Raw genomic sequence first — 22,684 nt, 5'->3', positions numbered from 1 at the left:
TCTTGGAGAAGCCTCAGTCTAGGACATTGACAAATGTCCAGTCAGAAGCAATGACTTAACCTGTACTGCCATTTCTGAGTATTTTCTGTGGGGAAGCCAGCCAGCATTGTTCCCTCAGGTTCTGATAGCTAGGATTTATCTGATCCATTTGATCAGTGTTGATAAAGGCTCCAGTATGGATAATCTTTTGGCAGAAATGATTTGATTTGGAATCTACAGAGATTGAATGAAATGGGCAATTTCCAAATCTCCACTTGGCCTTGTGCTATATAAAAGGAGTCCAAGAAAGCAATATTTTTAGGAGATTTCTACATACTTAATGTTATTTTTTTTTTCTAAAAGGAGACATGAAATACACCAAAGATCAAGGAAACCAAAATATTACATTATTTTACAGGGCATGGCCTTCATGGCAATGTCTCTGATTCCCAGATATTGCATTTAGCCCCACTGCAATCACCATTCCACATTTGGTATCTACACAGATGTGACCAAGTGATCACTGATTGTCTTTCTCTGGGATTAGCAGAATTGTTCATCTTGGATCCTATCCTACCAGATCAGTACTCACTTTGAAAAATATAAAGTGCTCTGGCAGCCAATGCATGGTTAACAGAGACACTGTCATTTTCTAACACTGAGAGAAAAAAGGCATAGATATTCTGAGCTGGGTAAAAAAAAAGAGAAAATAATGTATGCAGGAAACGATTTGGAAAACAATGCTGAGATGAAGAATGCACTGTAATGGTTGGTTGCATTCACAGATGAAGTGATAAGTTTGATGATAGGGTTTTTGAGTATACTTCCATGGGAGAGAAATGATTGTACATTTGGGACTGGGAAGCAAAAATGCCATAAGGGTAAGAGTGGAAAAATACCCATTATGGCTGTTATGCAAAAGATTAATGCTTTGAATGCCCCTGGGAATTTCCCTTTCTGCTGCTGACACGTGGTCCTTTTCCAGATTGCCACTTGTGTGGTCTTCTCCCTCTGGGGCAATCATGAAGCTATACTCTGTTTTTTTGAGTGGGGGGAAGCAACAATAAAGTAATGGAGGGGAAAAAATCCCAAACAAAAATCCTGACACTAACCAAAAGCCCATCCTCAGTCAGTGTTGAAGGCTCATATGTATATACATATATATTTGTTCATCACACACTAATAAGATTTGGCCTTTCTATAAAAAGGTTCTTTTATGCTCAGAGGTAGCTTTTACCTTACACATTACTGTGGTACATACACTAATGAATGACATTTTCAGTGATGTGGTCATATATATCTATATGAAAACTAAGGACTATATACAGGCATTAGATTCATTTGCTGAGATGACCATAATTCACATACCACATCATGGTTTGGCCCTGGTGGGTCTGTTCGTCATGATTATGTATACTTTCCTAGAACACTGAATAGCCTGTCTCCTTCCTTCTGATTGCCTGTCATAGGTTGGATACCCTTCAGATGTATGAAGAAGAGTCATCAGAGAGGAACAGAAGTCTGATGCCTTGGGAAGCAGGCATTTCCCTTCCAGACAACAGTCCCTTCTACGCATTCTCATAGCAACCTGCTCAGACAGTGGTGCTGGTGTCCAACTGCTTTGAGCACGAGCAGGAGACCTTGTCATGGCAGTGGAGCAGTTTCAGCTTCCAAGTTTTCTAGCTGAAAAGAAAGAAATTGTAGATATTGTGAACAAGTTCTCTGAATATTAGCAGATGAAGTGCAAACCCTTCTTATTGATATCATGATGGGAACCATCCAAAGAAGACATATGAAAAGCCTCCTCCAGAGGTGGGGGCATGGGAGGGTGGAACACTAAATATAATGACAGAATCTTTTGATGTTGGTTTGTTTTGTTGAACTATCTCCTCTCTCTTTTTTATTCTTTGTCACATGAAATTGGTGCATGAAGTGATGAACTTGGAGTCAGGAAAACCTGAATTCAGTCCTTCCTCAGACACTTACTAACTCGTGTGTCCCTGTACAAGTCATTACATCTGTATTAGCCTCAGTTTCCCTCATCTGTAAAATAAGGATTATAATAACATCTACTTCATAGGTATATTGTATCAAATTAAATGAGAGAAAATATGCCAAGTCCTTTCCAAAACTTAAAGTGCTATATATACATTTTTACTATTATTGTTATTTTGTTGCCTTCATTGAGGAGGATGAAACTGGGAATATAGGTTATATAAAAATAAAAGACATCAATGCAATTTATTTTAATAAGTATATAAGGCCATGGTGATGCATATGTGTAATCCTTGCTACTGGGGAGGTGGAGACTGGTGGATCCCTTGAATTCCAGAATTTGAACACCAACAGGGCTAAAGTTCATTGGATGTCTGTACTAAATTTACCACCAATATGATAAGACATTGGGATCAAGGAACTGCCTAGGCTGGGGTGACCCAACCAAAGTCGGAAAAGGACCAGGTCAAAGCTTCTATATTAATCAATAGTAGGATTGGGTTTCTGAGGGGCCAATGAATTTATAAATCAAATATCCAAAAAAGAAAAATGTAAGTCTTCAGGTTCATTGGTTTCTGAGTACTCCATAAAGAAGCAATTGTACATCAGTCATTTCGGAGCAGCCACAGCTCTTTTTCTTACCTAGAAACCAAAAAGGGACAAACTTAAGGCCCCAAAGTTGCACTGTCTTCATATTTGCTCCTGAACATTTGTGTCAGCTTCATTAAAAGAGAGTTTAAACACATTTATAATTTAAGATATTGGTTTACAAATGGAGCCTCTGAGTTTCTGTTTGACATAGACCAGCTGAATTTAGGAATAAATAGGCACGTAAGTTGTAGTTCCATTGGCAACTCTTCTATAACTTATAGTCTATATAAATTGCTTGGGGACACCAAGAGGATAATTAACTTGGTCATGCTAACCCAACTAGTATGTCTTCCTCATCCATCATCCAAATGTTGCCTTTCATATTTATCTTCTAATGAGAAAAATTATGGTATAAAGAGGGAGCTTTGTTGCTATGAAGAGAATGACCTCTGTAAAAGTAGAGCCATAACTTTGAATGTATTTTCACCATTGTCATTAAAGTCTTACTTGGGCTGATAGAATACTACATGTATTAGATTTCTAATGCTTCTATTAGATGAGTTTTGGGGACAAACTGTTGAGATAAAAAAAAAATAAACGAACAGACAGCCTTGCCATTTATGTCATTAGCTCTTGCTCAGTTCTAAATAATAATGATAATGACAATAACAATAATAAAATTCTCAGCCAGATGGTCCTGGTAACTTAGGCTATCAGGCAAATTCAGAAGTGAAGGAATATACCATAATCTGTCTCCAGTCGTTCCATGAACTGAATGAAGGTCAATGATTTCTGAAGAATTTTCCTCTTGAGGTAGGGGAGAAAAAGTACAACACGAGATCTGGAGCTCTTTCACTGCTGTCACCATGCCTAATTGATCTCCTGTTTTCTTATCAATAGTTCAATTAATCAGCAAACATTAATTAAGCACTTATTATATGTCAAGCACTGAAGTAGATTTGTGATATAAAGATGAAAATCAAATAGTGCCTGCTCTCAAGGATCTTACATTCTGGGGAGACAATAGGAACACATAAATAAAATTAATATGAGGGAATTTTTTGTAGGAAGCCATTAGTAGTTTGGTGGATGGTGGGGAGAAGAGATCAGGAAAGTCCTCATGTTAAAGGTATGCTTATTTGAGTGCTGCAGAAGGGCTGAGGTGAGGATGGAGTGCATTCCAGGCCTGGGTGACGTCTGGTGCAAAGGCACAAAGATGGGAGATGGTGTGTTGTATGTGTGAACAACAGTAGGAAAGCCAGTGTGACTGGACCATAGAGTTTAGGAAGGGAACTGATATGTACAGGATAGAACTAAGGAAGCTCTTCTGTTCCTTGCCATTCTTTCTTTGCAAACCCTTGTAGCCTTCTCAATCACAGGAAGAGATATGTCTCTCCACTTTATTGCTTGTGCCTTTCCTTTGCAATTACCTTACATTCATACTGTATATTTTGTAGATACAATTTTTTTTGCATGTTGTATCCCTCATTACAATGTGATCTCTATTAATTATCTCTAATTTAATGATTAATTATCTCCAATTTAGTCTGTGTATATCTTATTTGTACATGGTTTTCTTCCCTCCCTTCCCCTCTACCCCTTTAGACTGTAAGTTCCTTGAAAACAAGGGCTGTCTTTTGTCTTTCTTTGTATTCTCAGCACAGTGCATGGCATATTGTAAGCACGTAATAAATGCGTATTGACTAGTTGACCAAGAAAAATTTTTATGTCTTAAGGGATAGCTGAAAAAAAATATATTTCAAAGGGACATGTTCTTATAGTTCTTGGTCTCAGTTGCCTTATAATATCATTAAGTGGATTTGTGGGATTCAGTTGATCAGGAATCCCCTGATTAACCCCCAATAACAAACATTAACCAAGTTTCCAAACACTAGGTTCATATATATAACAAATGGGTCATCTAACGTCTGAGGATATTGGATAATTATACAGTTTCCACTTTTGTAGGATTGTGTTTAGGGAAATCAACCAGCTTTTACCCAGCACTGTTTTGTTTTTAATGTTATTGAACTAAAACCATATATTGCTTTTGCCCTGGCTACCAAGCAACTTTCTGAAAGCTATTTGAGAAACAGATATTTGAAAAGTCTCCATCCTCCATCTGTTCCATCCATTACATTTTGAACAAAATCATAAAATATTTTTGAATAACCCTCTAGGCTTTATTTTCCTATTGTGTAAAATGAGGTAGTGGGACTGGATAATCTTCAAAGTCCCTTGCAGCCACATCATCCCAGGACCATTCTGACTTGCTTAATGAAGCTAATCTCAGTAATTTGTTGCTGATGGTTTTTGAAAACTATGTTATAACTATTTGAATGATGATATTAGATAGACTCTTTGATAATGGCTAAAGCATTCTGAAACCCTAAGGAGAGAGCTCAATGACTTGTTTTTTAATGGATTAAAACACAAACTTCCATCACTGCAAGTTTCCATCTGTGGCACAGTAAATGCTCCATGCAGACAGAATTAAATAGCTCTCTCACTCTCAAAAAAAAAAATACAAAACAAAATTAAAAAAACAAAACATAGACAATTTTTAAGAGCGTAGCTTTGTGTCTAGATGAGTTCAAATTTAATCATGCTGGGGGATTTCTGACTAAAAAAATAAATTAACAAACATGACAAAGAATAAGGAAAAGGCAGGAGAAAGAATAAGAGTAGCATAATATGGTTAAATAGATAATTATAGTTTGTTAAATGCACATTATTTCTGTCAGAAATGCAAAGGAATCACAGAACTTATTGAATTCACTGTGTTTTTCTACAGACAAGAGGGTGCTTATGGTGAATTTGTTTTCAATATTCTTTCCTGGAGCATGTAGAAGGTGTGAACAGTTTTAATTGTTGAAGAAAATAATTGTTTCAGTTTGGTTATTTACATTTTTCTTTGTTAATTTCTACTTTGGTCAAGCATTTTTGAGGCCTTTTGTGTAACTAAACCTAGTGTTTGGGGAATTAACTAACATTTATGTCAAGGAGTTGATCAGTAGACTCCTGATTAATTGGATCCCATAAATCCACTTAATAATATTATAAGACAACTGAGACCAAGATGTATGAGAGCATGTCCGTTTGAAATTTGTGGAATGGAAAACTCAACTGATCAGAAATTCCGGGAAACTCCTTACTAGATTAATTACCAAAACCAATGATTCCCTAATGCTTGGGACAGGAGAAAGAAATGAGATGATCATTGAATTGGAACCTTCCCAAATATTGATGAATTCTGCAAAAGCTCAGGTTTCTTTACATCTCTGATGTAAAATTCAGAGGCAGAAAAGAAAGAATATAGCTGACTTGTCAATCCACCAAGAAACTTTCTTAAAGGACCTACTATGTATGAAGTAGTATACTAGGGACTGGAAATACTGTGTACACTGGGCTCCAATTTTTAAAAATGTTAAATCTTTCTTACAACTGCATGCATTTCTATATTTTTTACCTCCCTACAACTTTTCTGTATCTCTGTTCTTGAAGTTACATATTCATTCATTTATATATTACATTACATTCATTATATTATTACATTATTACATATTCAACTTCAGAATGGAAGGGACCACTTAATCATTCATCTTTAATATAAAAATTCATCTTTAATACAAAATTTTTTAACACAGACAATAGATAAGATCCTGATCATAGTTGTTTTTTCCCTTTCCCTGTCTTTGTTTCCCTTCCTTTGCATGAGGACACTTAATCTATGTGTAAAAAAATGAAAGATATCATTTATATAGATCACTTCTAGCTCTTAAATATGAAAATTTCTTAGGGACCTTGAAGTCAGTGAGTCTACTATATAGAAAAGAGATACCTAGGGAGGAAACAAGGAGAAAAGGTGAAGAGTGAGGTTCCCACATTCTTTAAGATTATTATTAGAAAGAAAAGAACATGAAAATTATTTTATTTTACCAAATGAAAAGGGCCTTAAATTATTGCCTTGCTTCATGATCCTTTGTTTTACAATTTGAACTTTATTTACTGGATATACTCACACACATGCGTGCGCACACACATGCATACACACACACACACACACGCACGCACTCCCTGATTAACAGCTGGGACTAAGAAAAACTGACCAATCTGTTCAGACCAATAACCAATTAGTGATTTTATTTCTAAGCTCTTTTATGTGCAGAGGCAGCAGGACAGATTTTTTTTTCTTTTTTTGGTCTAGGCCTGTAATTTCCTCCCTTTTTAGTGTGAATCAACAATTTTCCTGCAGTTTATACTTCCAAAGGATTTCCTGTTACACTGAGTCATTAAGTAGCTTGTCAAGGGTCACACAGTCAGCATATTATGCATAGAACTTGAATCCAGGTCTTCCTTATACTGACACTATCTCTCTAGCCACTACTCCTCACTGCCTTTCTGTGTCATGGGGAAAAACAAATAATACCAAGAGGCCTGGGAAAAACCCTAAAGAAATGGAAGACCATCAGAAGTGAAGTTGATTATGTATCTGATTACTCCAATTTTTAACTTCCTTTTTATCATCAGTATTTATTACTAGATTATCTTTTCCTAAATGAAGTAAAATATTAAAATGACTAGTGGATTATTTTTCTAATTTTATTTTTTAGTTCAGATAGAAGGTAAACGTTGGTTTTAATTCCCAAACCTCAATTTTTGATGGAGCCAATGAAAAGAGATGAAGTAAAATTCCAACTGAAATCTTAATTTAATCTAAATAAAAATTAAAAACCTCAGTTTAATTAGCTCCTCAAAGAAATACCAATTATTGTATTTTATCCCTATATTTAATATTTTCTGGAACCACATCTTAAACATAGCAATGGCTGAACAAAATTATAATAACTAGTGCAATCGGTACACTGCCTTTATTACATTCAAAAAAAGAAACTGTCTTCAAATGTCCATATTATACATGCTAGAAATAGTCTATCCTAGGAGCGGTTTCTAGTTTTATTGTCAATAATAATTTATTGAATTAAGTTAGACCATCTATCTTGATTGTAAATGTTAATTTATTTTACAAACATTGCTAAAAAGTGTGAAATCCCTACTTGTGGAAATGAAACTGATGAGCCCTATGAATGTATATATTAGTAAAATTTTTTTTTAACACAGACTAATAATTGCAGTTGACACTAGTAATAGAATTTTCACTTTAATGAATCTTCACTGTGAATGAGTTTTGGTCTATGTTAGGTCTTTACTCATATTGTTTTTCTCTTGTCTCTGTGCAACTATTACTGAACCAAGGCTTTTGAAAACTGGTCCTTGAATAAATCAATCTTAAACTGAAATTTTATTGGACTTAATTAGACTCTAATGTTCCTCAATTTCCTAAATCTAAACCAGACTAATCTTAAAGTTCATTACCACCTAAGACTCTTAATGAAATAACTCTTATAAATCTTGTCAGCTTTTTGAGCCTTCTTCTTTTTTATCAGTCAAAGGTAGCGTTTGTGGTTAATGATTTCCAAGTTTCCATTTAGTTCTAAATCCTGTAACCCCATAAAACTTTTTTTTTTTAGTTCTGTTTATATTCAACTCAGAACTTGGGATATACCTAATATAAATAAGTTTTCCATGGCTGAATCATTCATTTTAAAACTAAATTTGCTCTAATACTATTATACCAGGAAGAAAGAGGGTGAAAAGGGAAGGAGGGAGGGAAGAAGGGGAAGGCAGAAAGAACAGGGGTAAAGAGATAGAAGGAGGGACAGAGAGAAATAGAGACAGAGATGAGAGAGAGAGAGAGAGAGAGAGAGAGAGAGAGAGAGAGAGAGAGAGAGAGAGACAGAGACAGAGACAGAGACAGAGAAGGGAGAGAGAAGCAGAGAGATAAAAAGAGAGAGACAAGAGAGAAAGAGAAAGACAGAGGGAGAGAAGGAGAGAGAGACAGAGACAGAAAGACATAGAAGGAGAGAGAGATAGAGAGATACAGATACAGAGACAGAGAGAGACACCGAAAGGGAGAGAGAGACAGAGACAAAGAGAAGGGAGAGAGAGAGAAACAGAGAGATACAGAGAGGGAAAGAGAGAGACAGAGAGAAAGAGAGAGAGAGAGAGAGAGAGAGAGAGAGAGAGAGAGAGAGAGAGAGAGAGAGAGAGAGAGAGAGAGAGAGAGAGGGAGAGGGAGAGGGAGAGGGAGAGGGAGAGGGAGAGGGAGAGGGAGAGGGAGAGGGAGAGGGAGAGGGAGAGGGAGAGGGAGAGGGAGAGGGAGAGAGGGAGAGAGGGAGAGAGGGAGAGAGCGAGAGCGAGAGAAACAGCTGTTACCATGGTTTTACATTACAAAACTGAAGGGATGAAAATTTTGGCCTTGTGGATCTAATGTGTGTTATACTCTAGCTCTGCAATTTGTGAGCCATTCTCATTTAGGGCTTTTGTCATGGGCTTTAAACATCTTTCCCCACCATTTAGCCCTTGGCAGATGCCTAGTGAAAGCAGAGACCCAGGATATGGGAATACTCAAGTAGCCATTAAAAATTCATCTCTGTTTTAAGTCATCTCCTATCTGTAAATAGAAGTAAAGCTGGATGAGTCAATCTTAATTCAGAGAGCCTTTTCTATCTTCTCAAGTCTTATTCCTGGTATTGAAAGGACAAAAAACCCAAAACAAACTATTTGCTTATAAGATTTGTAAATTTGTAAAAAACCAAACCAAAAACAAAACAATGGTATATTGAAGAAAAGGACTAGTTGCTAGGTGTACCATATCTTAATTGGGTCAAAGGTGTTGTTCTGACCTGGGGCATCTAGGTGACATAGTGGATACTCTACTGGGGCAGTGTTTAAATCTGGCCTTGGACACTTACTAGTTAGGTGATCTTGACAAAATGCATAACCTACGTTGCTAATCTTTAAAATGGTAATAATAATAACACCCAGGGTTGCTATGTGGTTAATATTAAATAATATTTGGAAAATGCTTAGCCTAATGCCTGATACATAACAATTGCTTAATAAATATTTCCTCCCTCCCTTCCTTCCTTCCTTCCTTTCCTTCCTGTTGATCAATTCATTTACTTAGTAATCTAATATCATAGAATGTCACATTAGAATTTGACAAGACATGATAAATTGTAGTCAGGAATTCCTAACCTTAGGTCTCTAAATTTTCTTTAAAAATATTTTGATAACTGCATTTCATTTCCTTTCCTTTTTAATTCTATGTATTTTCTTTTATGTATTAGGAAATATTATTCTGGCCAAGGTTCCAAAGGCTTCTTCAGACTTTCAAAGCACTTCATGACACACAAAATGATAAGGACCCCTAATCTAATCTAACTCCCTTATTTTATAGTTGAGGCAAACTTGGTCACAGAGGGTTCAGTTTACTTTCTCAAGCTCAGTCTGCTAGTTAGGAGGTAGAACTTGGCCTGTAAAATAGTTAAACAATCTGACTTAGTTTAGCACTTGGTCCTAAGATTGTGTTTAACAACAAAAATTGATCCATCTATTAGCATAACTAGTGAATTCAGTGGGAAAATGATGCTAAAGACCAAGAATTTGACTTAAATGAGTAATCCATTTCAGTTAAAATAGCTAATTGTTTTTCAGTTGTGTCTGACTCTTTAGGACCCCTATTTGGGATTTTCTTGTCAAAGATACCGGAATGATTTTCCATTTTCTTCTGCAGCTCATTTTACAGATAAGGAAAATGAGGCAAACAAGGTTAATGACTTGCTCAGAGTCACACGACTAGCCAGTTTCTGAGGCTGGATTTGAGTTCAGGTCTTCCTGACTCCAGGACCAGAACTCTATTCACCGCACCACCTAGCTACCCTAGCTCGTAGTTCTTTGTTATGCTTGTCTCTGGGTCCTTGTCTCTCTGGTGGAACCTAAGAAATCAAATGATGCTTCACAAGGATCAATCATTTTCCAGGTATTGTATTTAATATTTTCATAGATCTACTATAGCATAGAACTAAAGTATATTCAATAAGAATGTTTTGGTCTGAAACTAAACTGAGAAGGCTGATAAGGAGGTGTCAGAGAAACAAGAATGATGGCCAAAAGGAAGAATTACAATTGAGAATATTTTTGGTGAATGGGAGAAGTATTCAGGAACAGAACGAGGTTTAATAAAGGGGAAGTGAGGGGTAATATTTTATGGGGAAAAATCAATTGCACAAATACCATATGGGAAATGAGGAGTTATGTGCAAATACATCTAATAAAGATCTAAGGGTCATAAAGATGATAGAACTGTGCATGTATTAGCATTTGCTGAAAGAGTAGGCGATTCTAGACTGCACCAAAATGTGACTGACAGGCATAGGAAAACTATGAGGCAACCTGTTCACTGTGCTTAGCCTGAGGCATATCCTCATTAGAGTATGATGACTAGTTCTGCAGATTCACAGTCTAAGAGAGATGCTAAGAATTTGGAGATTATCCAGAGGTTAAACTAAGATGATGGGATATACAAAGCTAGAAGAGAGACTCAAGTCACCAGGATTATTTAGACTGGAGAAGACAATACAGAGGGGAAATTTATAGGATTTAGAGCTATGAGATGAGTTAAGTGTGACTAGTTCAACCATCTCATTTTATTGATGAAGAGACAGTCCAGAGGAATGAAATGAAATGATTTACCCAAGGTCACATTTAGATGACAGATGCAGGTCCCCTGCTTCAGAATACAGATGTCTAGTGCACATCCAGGTGACTGGCCATCTGAATAGGTGGGGGCTACTTTTGCGTTGTTATCTCCATGTCCTGCTGTGCCATGAAATATTTAGTTTCATTGCCACAGATCCTTGTGCGTGCAATTATGTCTCCATATTTCATTCTGAGGACTAAATCAACTGATTTGGCTGGTTGTTTATGCAGATAACGGAATTACATATGGTATATTGTCTGATCACTGATATAAGCACCTTAATTCTACCTACGTCATATTTTTTTTTGGTATATAGGTTCAACTGGTATTGAAGCCTCAGAAAATTGTTCCAAATAAATGTCTGTGCATAGCTGTGTCAGTACTAATAATGATGAAACTTCACTAGAGATTAGAGTAAGGAATCTTGGGTTTTTCTGAATTTGCCAATATTGCTCCATTTCCCTCTCTCATTTCCTGGTGGCCTTGCTCCCCGTCTGATTTTCCCAGCTGGACAGTTTGGGAAGGCAGCCAATTCTTGGGCTAATGCATTTCCACTGGTATCTGACACTGCTGTAACTCCAAAGAGATCATGATGAAGATTAAACCATAACTGGATTTTGTTTTAAGGCAGACTTTTTTAGTTACCTCGAACTAAACTTCTCCAATTAGCTTATTTTCCCCCTTAATATGCACTGTGCTGGGACCGTATCAGAATTAATGTTTCCGTTCAGAAGCACATCAAGGTCGTCGTCAACATAAGGAGAGCCTGTTTGTTGCCAGGAGCCTAGGTAATGCTTCTGTAGCCAGGCCACATGACTCACAGAACAGAATGGGAGCCGGGGCTGGAATTCAGATGTGAAGAGCTCCTAGTAGTGAAGTGCTATACTCCACCAAAGAGCTCAGTCTTCATAGAGACAGAGCTTGTGCCAGGAGTAAAAGGGAAAGAGCAGAACATGGGGTACTCTGATGCTTACAACATGCTATTATCATGCCACTTAAATGGAATAAAATAATTCAGCTTAAATTTAGGTCTTGGGGTTGGATCATCATAACAGTTGTAGTAGCAAGCATTTATATAACACCTTAAGGTTTACAAACCATTTTACAAATATCATCTCAACAATCCTGGGAGGCAGATATTATCATTAACTCCATTTTAGTGATGAGGAAACTGAGTCAGGCCATGATCATATGGCTAGCCCAGGGTTACAATAGCTAGTAAGTGTCTGAGGGGAGATTTGAACTCAGGTTTACCTAGATTCCAAGTGCTGTGCCTTATCCACAGAACTGCCTTACTGTCTAATCATACAAATTGCATTCTATAATAACCTTTTACTGTAAAGTTTCTTTACCTTTTGTATAGTGTGTGTGTGTGTGTGTGTGTGTGTGTGTATGTGTGTGTGACATGGACTCCTTTGACAATTTAAAGAAGCCTATGGATGCCTTCTCAGAGTAACATTTTTCAGTGCATAAAATAAAATATATAGGATTAAAAAGCTAATTATATTAAGATTATATATGCCACATAGAGTTACATATGTACATTTGATAACTGCATTTATATGCTATATTTACACATGTGTTATTATATAGTGATATATGTGTATGTGCTTATATGTGTGTGTACATAAATAAGTTCTTATTCCCTAGGTCAATAATCTCTGCACTGTACTGAGTTTTGGAAGATCCATTCAAACTTTCCCGGAAAAGAAGAGAGCAGAGAAAAAGGAACTAGATTGAAAGGACTGCTAAAAGTATCCCAAAGAGGCAAATAGGAGACATCCTGGAAACAAGTCATCTCTACCACCTGCCTAGTTTCTAATATTTGAAATAGAAGTTGAAACAAATAACATTAAAACACACACACACACACACACACACACACCTGCATACCTTTCTTTTCATTCATTTTTGCAAGTTAGCAGTCTATTCTATAGACTCTCTTGGAAACAAAAGTTCTATTTCCTTGAGAACTGGTTAATGTCATTAACATGAAGTGAAAACAATACCTCTTTGTAGCAAATTCAAAGGTACAATGTGATTTTGAGAGTTCCTATTCCTACAATTTTAGTTGGGTATGAGTATTGAGGTCATACGGTGTCACCAAGGACAGCATCAAGGTCAGAATGATTTCAGATGAAAATGACAGTGGTCATGGACATGCATGAAAATTCATAAAGTTCTGAGGAAAGGAGACATAGATTCATAGGGTTTTCAGAACTGGGAGATAACTTGAAGGTCACTTAGTTCAAACCTCTCTTTTGATATATGAGGAATCTGAGTCCCAGAATGATGAAATAGCTCACTCTAAGCCTAGTCAGTAACAAAACCAAGGCTACAATTCAAGGTGTTTTTTTTCTTAAAATTTTGAGTCCAGGGCCATTTCAATATATTACAAATATATAGACTCATTCTAATATTGGAGATTTGGAACCAAACCCTAGACTGGAACTATTTTTCTAGCTATGCTAGTGATATGAGGATGCCATAGATTTAAAAAAGAAGTACTTTGGAAACTGAGATATAGAAAAAAATGATTGTTCCAGCTACTTTCTTTTTCATTTAAGTATGTTTGTACTTGTGTGACTACGCACAAGAACATATATGGACTTACTAAGTCTGGAAAGATAAACTGCCTTATCCTAACACACACACACACACACACACACACACACACACACACACACTCTTGACCCCCATCTGAAACTTTACAATTGGAACTCAGTAGTAAATTATGAAATTTTCAAATTCAAGTCACCCTCAGGGGAATAAGTGATTCTGGAGATGACATCTCAACAACTAGTCATACCTGATGGTTAGTCCTATCCACAGTGTTGGCTGTGGAGGGGTGGTCCCGAGTGTTTTGGCGAATTCGAGTTGAATTTTGTTGCTCAATTGTAGAGGAAGTAGGGATGCAGAACTCTCTGAAGCATCTCTTGAAGTTTTCATCCAGGAATGCATACAGGACTGGATTAAGGCAGCTGTTTGTATACCCTAGAGCAATGCAGAAGTGCCAGGACACAGTCTGGAAAGTAGTTTCAGGGATGGTAACCAAGGCTTTAATGATGACATAGATGTGAATGGGGGTCCAGCAGACTATGAACACAGCTACTACCACCAACACCATTCTGGTGATTCTTCTCAGGTTTCTATCCTTCTCTTTGGAGCCAGACAGCATGCGGACACTCTTGAGGCGCAAGATCATCAGACCATAACACACAGTAATGATGAGGACGGGCATGATGAAGGCAAAGATGAAAACACAGATCTTCAGCAGGTTTTCCCAGTACCAAGTTGGATGGGAAAATGTGAGTGTGCAATCAATGGAACCTAGAATGCAAGAATTATAAAGAAGAATAAGCAATGGCATTGCTGAATATTTTTGGTGGTTTTTAATCATTGCTACAGGTGTTTATTGATAAGGACTCTTGATAAGAGCTAAGGCTATGCCTACATATTATAATGAAATGTTTCACTTATCTGCATATTTAAGGAAAGATGTTTTGGTTTGAATTGTCTATGTCATGATTTTTCTTAGATATTCAAAGTATCTGTGATCTTGGTGATGTGGATATTCCCTCCAGTGATTCAGATTCCAATCCATCCATGCCTCTCAACCCTGTGTAAGTCTTGTCTATGTCCTTCCATAATTTTGGCACAAGGGTTCTAGCCAGGGGTGTACTGGAGCCAGTTCCTACCACTCATGAAATTATTGGTAAAATTTCATTGTGAGCATTTGCACTTTGGAAATAGTGGAGCACTACAAATCAGGACTCAAGAAAGTGATGAAAAATGTTAATAATACAAATTAAAATTAGAAGTGTGGAATATGTCCCCCCACTGAGAGCTAGTTGTTAAACATTCATCAGCATCTCTGGTTCTAGCCAAAAATCAATCAGAAACTTAGTGCACTCCACGACACTCCTCCTACTTTCTCCTTTCTTAGCTCATGTCTCTCTCTTTCCCAACTCTTGCCTCCTGTCAAGGGACTTCAACATATATACTTACTCCCTCTTAAACATTCTAACCACTTAATTCCTCAACCTACTCATTTCTCATGTCTCCACTCCACCTCAGTCACCACAAAGATGGCCATACCATTAATCTTGCCATCACCCACAAAATTTAACATTCAAGAATTCTGAAATCCCCTTCTCTGATTATAATCTTGTAGCTTTTCACCTTTCCCACTCTCTTCCTTCCCTTATAAAACCACGATCTTTGTCTGCACCCTGACGGCCAATCTCTTATTGCTTAATTCTCTCCCAGGCCATCTCCCTTGCCTTAGCCACTCTTTCTTATTTTTCCCATCTTTACCCACCAGTGAAACAATACAACTCTATTGTCCTTATTTCCTGAATCCTTCTTCCCCCTGTCATTTCACTGATTATGCCCTACCAAACCTCAGGCTTGGATCACTTCCATCATTCACCACTTTTGCTTTTATGTACATGTTGCTGAATGAAAGTAAAGAAAATCACGTAACTGTCCTGACTGGATCTACCACAAGTTTAAGTTACATGACATCACCTGGACTCAAATTGCTGCTAGGGATTCCTTCTAAAACCTGCCTTGTAACTCACTATCCCATTCTCCCCTGCAGTTCTTCCAAATCTTTACATCCTTTCTTCCTCCCTTGATTTCCCTCTACCTCCCCCACATTCTCAGCTGAGAAACTTGCCTCATATTTTACAGAAAAAAAACTCATTTTCAGTCTTTTCCTGTTTACTGACTCATTCTCTACTGTCAATAAACATGCCCATGTCTCTACCATCCTGATGACAGGCAAGTAATCCTCACTTGATCCTTCTATCCTGCTAAATATAACCCTATATCTCTTCTATCCTTTGTGGTTAAATGCCTTAAAAAGCTATCTACAATGGGTGCCTTCACTTTCTCTCCTCTCACTCTCTTCTTGACCTCTTATTATCTGGTTTCTGATTTTATCAGTCCATCAAAACTCCTCTCTTCAAAGTTACCAATAATCTCTTAATTGCCCAATCTTGTGGCCCTTTGTCAGTCTTCATTCTTCTAAACATTTCTGTAGCCTTTGCTACTACTGAAAAACCTTTTCTCCTTGATACTTTCTTCTCTTTAGATTTTTGAGACACCACTCTCTTCTGGTTCTCTTCCTACTTATTTGATCACTACTTCTAAGTCTCCTTTGCTAGATGCTTATCTAAAACACATCCTTTAACTGTAGGTATCTCAAAGAGTTCTGTCCTTGGCACCCCCTCTTTGCACTTTATACTACTTCACTTGGTCTCTTATCAGTTTTCATGGATCTAATTGCCGTCTCAATACTGACTGTTCTTAAATCTACCTATATTGCCCCAATCATTCCTTTGATCTTCAGTCTTGTGCCCTCAAATGCCTTTCAGATGTCTCAAACAAGATGTCCAGTAGACATACCTAGAACTGAACTCATTATCTTTCTCCCTAAATCCCACCCCCCATTTTCTTATTACTGTAGAGGTTAATATCACCCTCCTAGTCTCTTAGGTTCACAAGTAAGAAGTCATCTTGAACGCCTGTCTTTTACCTCTCCCTCCCCCCACATCTAATCTTCAGCTAATATTTATCGATTTCACTTTTGCATCATCTGTCAAATTCATTACCTTCTCTCCTCTTACATTGGCCACTACTCTGGTTCAGGCCCTCTATTACCTGATACACTGCACTTTAATCTATCATCCATTTAACCACCAGAGTGATTTGCCTAAAGCACAGTTGTAACCATATCATCCCCTATTCAATAAACTCTAGTAGCTCTCTATCATCGCCAGGAACAAATATGAATTTTTTTATTTGCTCTTTAAAGTTCTTCTTAATCTTTCTATCTTTCCAATCTCTTCCATGTTCTTTTTGGTCTAGTGACACTGGCCTCCTTGAGGTTCCATGAACAAGACACTCCATCTTTTTTCTCTGGGCATTTTCTCTGGCTGTTCTCATGCCTGGAATTTTTCCCTCTTTATCTCTATCTAGGTTTACCTAGTTTCCTTTAAGGGGGACTTAAATCCCACAATCTACATGAAGCCTTTTCCATTCTCTATTAAGCTCCTCTTAAAACATTTTCCATCCTCTCTGGTACCTTTCCTCTCTTGTTTATTTCCTCTATATCCTCAGGAATGAAGATAATACATTTACCTTTTTATATGCCAATTATTTAAAAAAATTAAAGAAAATCTTTTGCCCCAAATCCTTTTTAGGCTCTTGGCAACCAAGAAGTAAATGCATTTATTTCTATAACATTTCATTCTGATGACTGTTTCATGGCTTCATTGTGTTTGTGTGTTTTATTGACATTAATATGATATCACAAAAATGAGAAGGCCACCAGCACATTGGGTAGATCCCCTACGGTGGTTTTATAGGAGTACATGGACAATAATTTTTTAAGATTGATGAACATGGATCAGTTGCAACCTATAGAGGAGAAGACCCATTGTTAACAAGGTTCTAGTTTTACTAGAATATTGGATTTCCTTTGGCTACTGTCTTTGGGCTGGATCTTTGATTTTATAAGCTTAGAAAAAAAGGATATCACAATTTCTTTTTCCAATACAAGTTGGCCATTAATCTGTAAATTAGAGAGTTGTCTAGGACACTGAAAGGTTAAATGACTTCCTTATGGTCACAAAGTTAGCCTATGTCACAGGCAGAAATTCAATCTAAGTCTTCCTAAATTCAGGGGTGGCCATCTCTCTTCTACATCATTTTGCCTATCAGAGAATTAGAGCAAGTACACGATCAAACATTGATCAAAGCATATTGCCACCTCCAAATCTGCTTTAATCAAATCTGCCCACATTTTATACTGCACCTCCACCCTCCAAACCACTACCAACCTTGCCTGTATTTTGTGGTTGCCATGAACATGACTGGTAGACCTATGGCTGAGGAAAGTATCCAGTTGCAGACGTTGACAATTTTGGCATTTCGGGGAGTACGGAAATCCAAAGCCTTGACTGGATGGCAGACAGCAATGTACCGATCGACACTCATGGTGCAGAGAGTAAAGATGCTGGTGAACATGTTATAGTAGTCTATGGAGATTACAATCTTACAGAGGATGGTGCCAAAGGGCCAGGTGCCCATCAAGTAGTTGACACTTTGGAAGGGCAGTGTACTGGTTGCTAGGGCATCTGCCAGGGCTAGATTGAAAATGTAGATGTTGGTGGCTGTCTTCATCTTGGTGTATCTGGAAAATGAAGGGAGAGTGATCATAGATTCAGTGAAATAACCCAAAGTAATTTAACAAAAATTCTACTTTCATGAGAGTGCAAAGAGAAAATCTTGCATTATTTTTGCTTGTCAGACAAGGCTATAAGATGGCTTAATAAATAAAGAATCAGTTTTCAAATCAAGAAGATCTCTTACTCTGTGACCTGGACAAGTCACTTAACCTCTGCCTGCCTCAGTTTCAATGGGGACAGTGCTAGTCCTTATCTTCCAGGATTGTTGTGAGGATCAAAGGAGAAAATATTTATAATGTGCTTTCCAAACCTTAAAACACCATAAAAATGGTAGTTATTATTATAATAACATTTTCATAAGTTGATAGACTCCAGAATCTTGGATCTGGGGGGACCCTAGATAATATGGCCTAATGCTTTCAGTTTACAGACAAAGAAATTGAGACCTAGAAAGAGTTAATGATTTGCTGCAATGTCTGTGTGTGTGTGTGTGTGTGTGTGTGTGTGTAAAAATTCTATTTCACAGACATAGACTAATAATTATAATTTTTTTCTGTAGCATTTGAAATTTATATATGATCTTTACATCAAATAAACTTATAGTTAAGACAAGGCAGCTGAAGTATAGTGCAGTTTGTAATCTAATCTAAGCGTTGCAGATGTAAAGAATAAATGAAGTAAATAAATGAAGTTATTTAAATAAATAAATGAAGTTAACCGAATCTTACTGGCTGAGGTCAACCAAATTTTTGTAAGAATTCTCCCCCTCAGTTTTTTCTTCTGATTATCAGAAACCCTTTAAAAACCTTCAGTGATAGGGTAATATTGAAAAACTTGTACTGAATTGACTCTATGAAAGAAATAGTGAATCCATGAAGCAAATATTTGGACTAGGCAATCTAGAAAGCCAATGTAAAACTAATGGTAGCTATTATTTATACGATGCTTTAAGGTTTGCAAAGTGCTTTACTTTTGTTATCTCATCTGATCTTCATCACAGCCCTGTGAGGTAGATCCTGTTAGCATCCCTGTTGTAGAGAGAATGAAACGGAGACTGAGAGAGTTTACTGACTGGTGTCCCACAGCTGGAAAGTGTCTGAGGCAGTCTTTGAATTGGTCTTCTTGATCCCATAGCCAATGCTCTGTTCTCTGTACCACCTAATTACCTAGAATATGAAAAGACCCTGTGATTTTCTCAGTGTTTGAACTTACTCCATTCCAACCTGATCATGACTTAGTAGATATATTCTACTAAATTACCTGAAGCACGTAGAGATTAGGGTAATACAGCATGTATATTTCTGAATGGGATAAGAAGCCAGGATTTCTTTGACTCTACAACCTACATCATTACCTCAGGTAATTTCTTCAGAAATTAATCTTTCATAAAGAGAAAGAAAGGAATAAATTGTCTTTAACTTAAGTAGCTAGAGCATTTTTATTTTTATGAGGTTTTAAAAAATAACAAACTAAGGAACACAATTTTGAAGAGTTTCTTTTTAGATAAAAAGAAATTGTCTGTGTAGCTTTAAGCTTTGATATCACTGGCCTTGATCAGAAGCAGGTTTTAATGGTGTTTCTGAGCAGAAGAGAAAGAACACTATTGCTAGGTAGCCATTTATTATAGACATGACTGGTCTAAAGACTTTCCTGCTGCATTAGTCACTTTTCTACCAAGCAGAATCTACATTTTATACCTTATCTTTTTCTATAACAGAGTGTTTTATGTTAAATATCAGCTCCTTCACTGTTAGCTTGGTGACTCATCATAACACATCTCAGCCTGTTCTCTTATCTTGGAATTCAGAGCTTCTTGCTGTATGGTTATTTAATTTTTTTAAAAATCATTTTCTCCTTCACTGAGATGAAATTGAACAAAATTAGGTTCTCTGTCCTATGTGTCATGCAAAGTAAATTGCATATTTATCTACTGAAACTATCCCAATTGGCATTAAAAAATAACTAAGGCACTGCTTAATTTTTCTTCATTTAAAGCCAAACAGCTCTTTTCAGAACTGACTCAAGTTTTTTTCTTCTTCTTCCAATTACTCACAAATTGAGTCACTGGTCTTTGTCTACATTGCTGAAATATAATCAGTCGTGCTCCAGAGATTCAGTCTTTCTAATTTCTTGTGGTTTATTAAGCAGGCCTGGGGAGGGGAGAGTGTGTACCTCCACATCTCCTTTCCCAGACTCATAAGTAACTAGGTGGTATAGTGGATATAATGCTGAACTTGGACAAGAAAAGACCTGAGTTCAAATCCCTGTCAAAGTTATTTCCTACCTTACTTACTTTGGGTCTGGGAAAATCATTTAGTCTCTCTCAATTTCCTTATCTGAAAAGTGGGAATATGACCAAATGTAATAATATTTACAAAGTGCTTTGCAAACCCCCAAACACTACAAAAATGCAGCTGATCAGAACAATGAACTGTTTCAATTATTTCCAGTCCTGTCATAGTTGTATGAACATGATCACAATGGAATGATGTATGCATGTTGTGAAATGCTTGGACAAGAGTGGGAATTCATTACTGCAAACTGAGTGGGAACCAATACTATGGACCATAGAATGGAGATTTGAGAGAAGGAAAGGAGAGGAAGAAGAAAGGAGCGTGATTGTGAAAGTGGGGACCCTTGGATGCTGTTGTTAGTTCGGGAATGTCCAGATCAACATCCTGACAAAAACTCAGACTAATATGTGTCAGCAGCCAAGTGCCTAATCTGGGATAACATCATTGGAAATTGACAGAAGATTTTACTTTTCTCAAATTTTTAAGTAAGTTTATCCCTGTAGTTATAGAATCTCCGTGAGAATTTCTTTATTTTTCACCATGTGAGTGGTTTCCAATTTTGTGTCAAGTTACTGGCAGACATAAAAAGTTATAGAAGTGGACCTTCAATCAACTGATCAGTTAATAAACTTTTAACTAAACATTTCATCCATGCCAGATACTGTGCTAAGTGTTGGATCTCAATCTGGTTTTCTATACTTGGAATGTATGGCCATAAATAATCTAAGACCAGCCTTGTGCGAAATTGTTTTGTGGTACGCACCTGCCTTCATGCTCTACTCTGGATTTTCAGGGCTGATCATCATAGAATCTTCCAACATTCTTAGGCAGTGGTCCACGGTTCTTTCCTCTCCTCACCCATGTTAGCCCCTTCAAAACTTAACTATTCTGTTTTCCATCCTCATAAGGGTCTTGTTTAGGTGACTAGGTAAACTGATAAATGAATTCACACTAATGTGTCAGTGGACTTATGAGTGAGTTCTCTCAGATAAGTTTGATTTTTAGTAAAGTCCCTCAATTCTAGGAGTGAGTCCAATGGTTAGAATTTTGGGGACTGTGTCAGATGATGGGACACATTTTAGAGGATATTACATAGATATTACATAACCAACAAATTGATGAGAAAGCTAGCTCTATATGCACATATTTGATTGTAAATGATCAGAATGGTTCTTGTAATAATAATGATGATAATAATAATATTAAATGAATGAAGAGTGGGCTTTGGAGCTAGGAAGACCTTGTTTCAAAAACATACTGACTGTGTAAACCTGAGTAACTTAATATTTCAATGCTCCCAAGTAAATTTCTAAGATTGTAAATTGTAGAATATGTGTCAACCCTCTTTGACAGAGAGAGTTTTCTTATTGGGAGTTTCTTATACCAATGAAACCACAGGTTTGTTTACCTCCAATCCCCTCCCCCAATTCCCTGCCAATTGTAGTGATAATAACAATAATGTTCATTTATTTGGTGCTTTGCAGCTTTAAGACATGTTCTTATACAGTAATAGTAATAACAGCTAGCACTCATATAGTGCTTTAAGGTTTGCAAAGCACTTTTCATTTTATCATTTTATTTATTTATTTATTTATAATGCATTTTCATTTTATTTCATTTTATCCTAACAATAACCCTGGGAAGTACATGCTATGAATATCCCCATTTTACAGTTGAGGAAACTGAGGCAAACAGAGGTTAAGTGACTTGCCCAGGGTCACACAGCTAGTAAATATCTGAGTTCAGATTTGAAGTCAGGTCTTTCTGACTCCAGGTGCAGTGTTCTGTCTATGGCACTACCTTCTGAGAGGTGTAGTGCATCAGTCAACTGAAATTCTTTCTTCAAAGTTACCAGTTATCATTTAATTGCCTCATACTTCTTGATCTCTTTGCACCTTTGACTCTATTGGTCACTTTCTCCTACTGGATACTCTCCTAATGTTCTTAGTTCTTACTATTGTCTCCTAGTTCTCCTTCTATCTGTCTTATCTCTCCTTAGTCTCCTTTTCTTGATTTTTCATCCA

At 36.9% G+C, this 22,684-nt stretch overlaps 1 protein-coding gene across 1 annotated transcript in view; it reads right to left on the bottom strand.

The window, feature by feature from the left end:
• Positions 1–13,973: 13,973 nt before the first annotated feature.
• The window catches only part of OPRM1 (opioid receptor mu 1), a 46,215-nt gene continuing 37,504 nt past the window's right edge, over positions 13,974–22,684 (bottom strand). The window contains exons 2-3 of the mRNA XM_072643750.1: positions 18,019–18,371; positions 13,974–14,500 (exon numbers count right to left, since the gene is read on the bottom strand). Coding sequence (XP_072499851.1) covers positions 13,974–14,500; positions 18,019–18,371 — 880 coding nt within the window. The remainder of the gene's footprint in view (positions 14,501–18,018; positions 18,372–22,684) is intronic.

This window comes from Notamacropus eugenii, chromosome 2 (genome assembly GCF_028372415.1).
Source record: "Notamacropus eugenii isolate mMacEug1 chromosome 2, mMacEug1.pri_v2, whole genome shotgun sequence".
Classification (NCBI taxonomy): Eukaryota; Metazoa; Chordata; class Mammalia; order Diprotodontia; family Macropodidae; genus Notamacropus; species Notamacropus eugenii.
The sequence above is the reverse complement of the archived record's forward strand: the minus strand, read 5'-3'. Positions and strand labels throughout refer to the sequence as shown.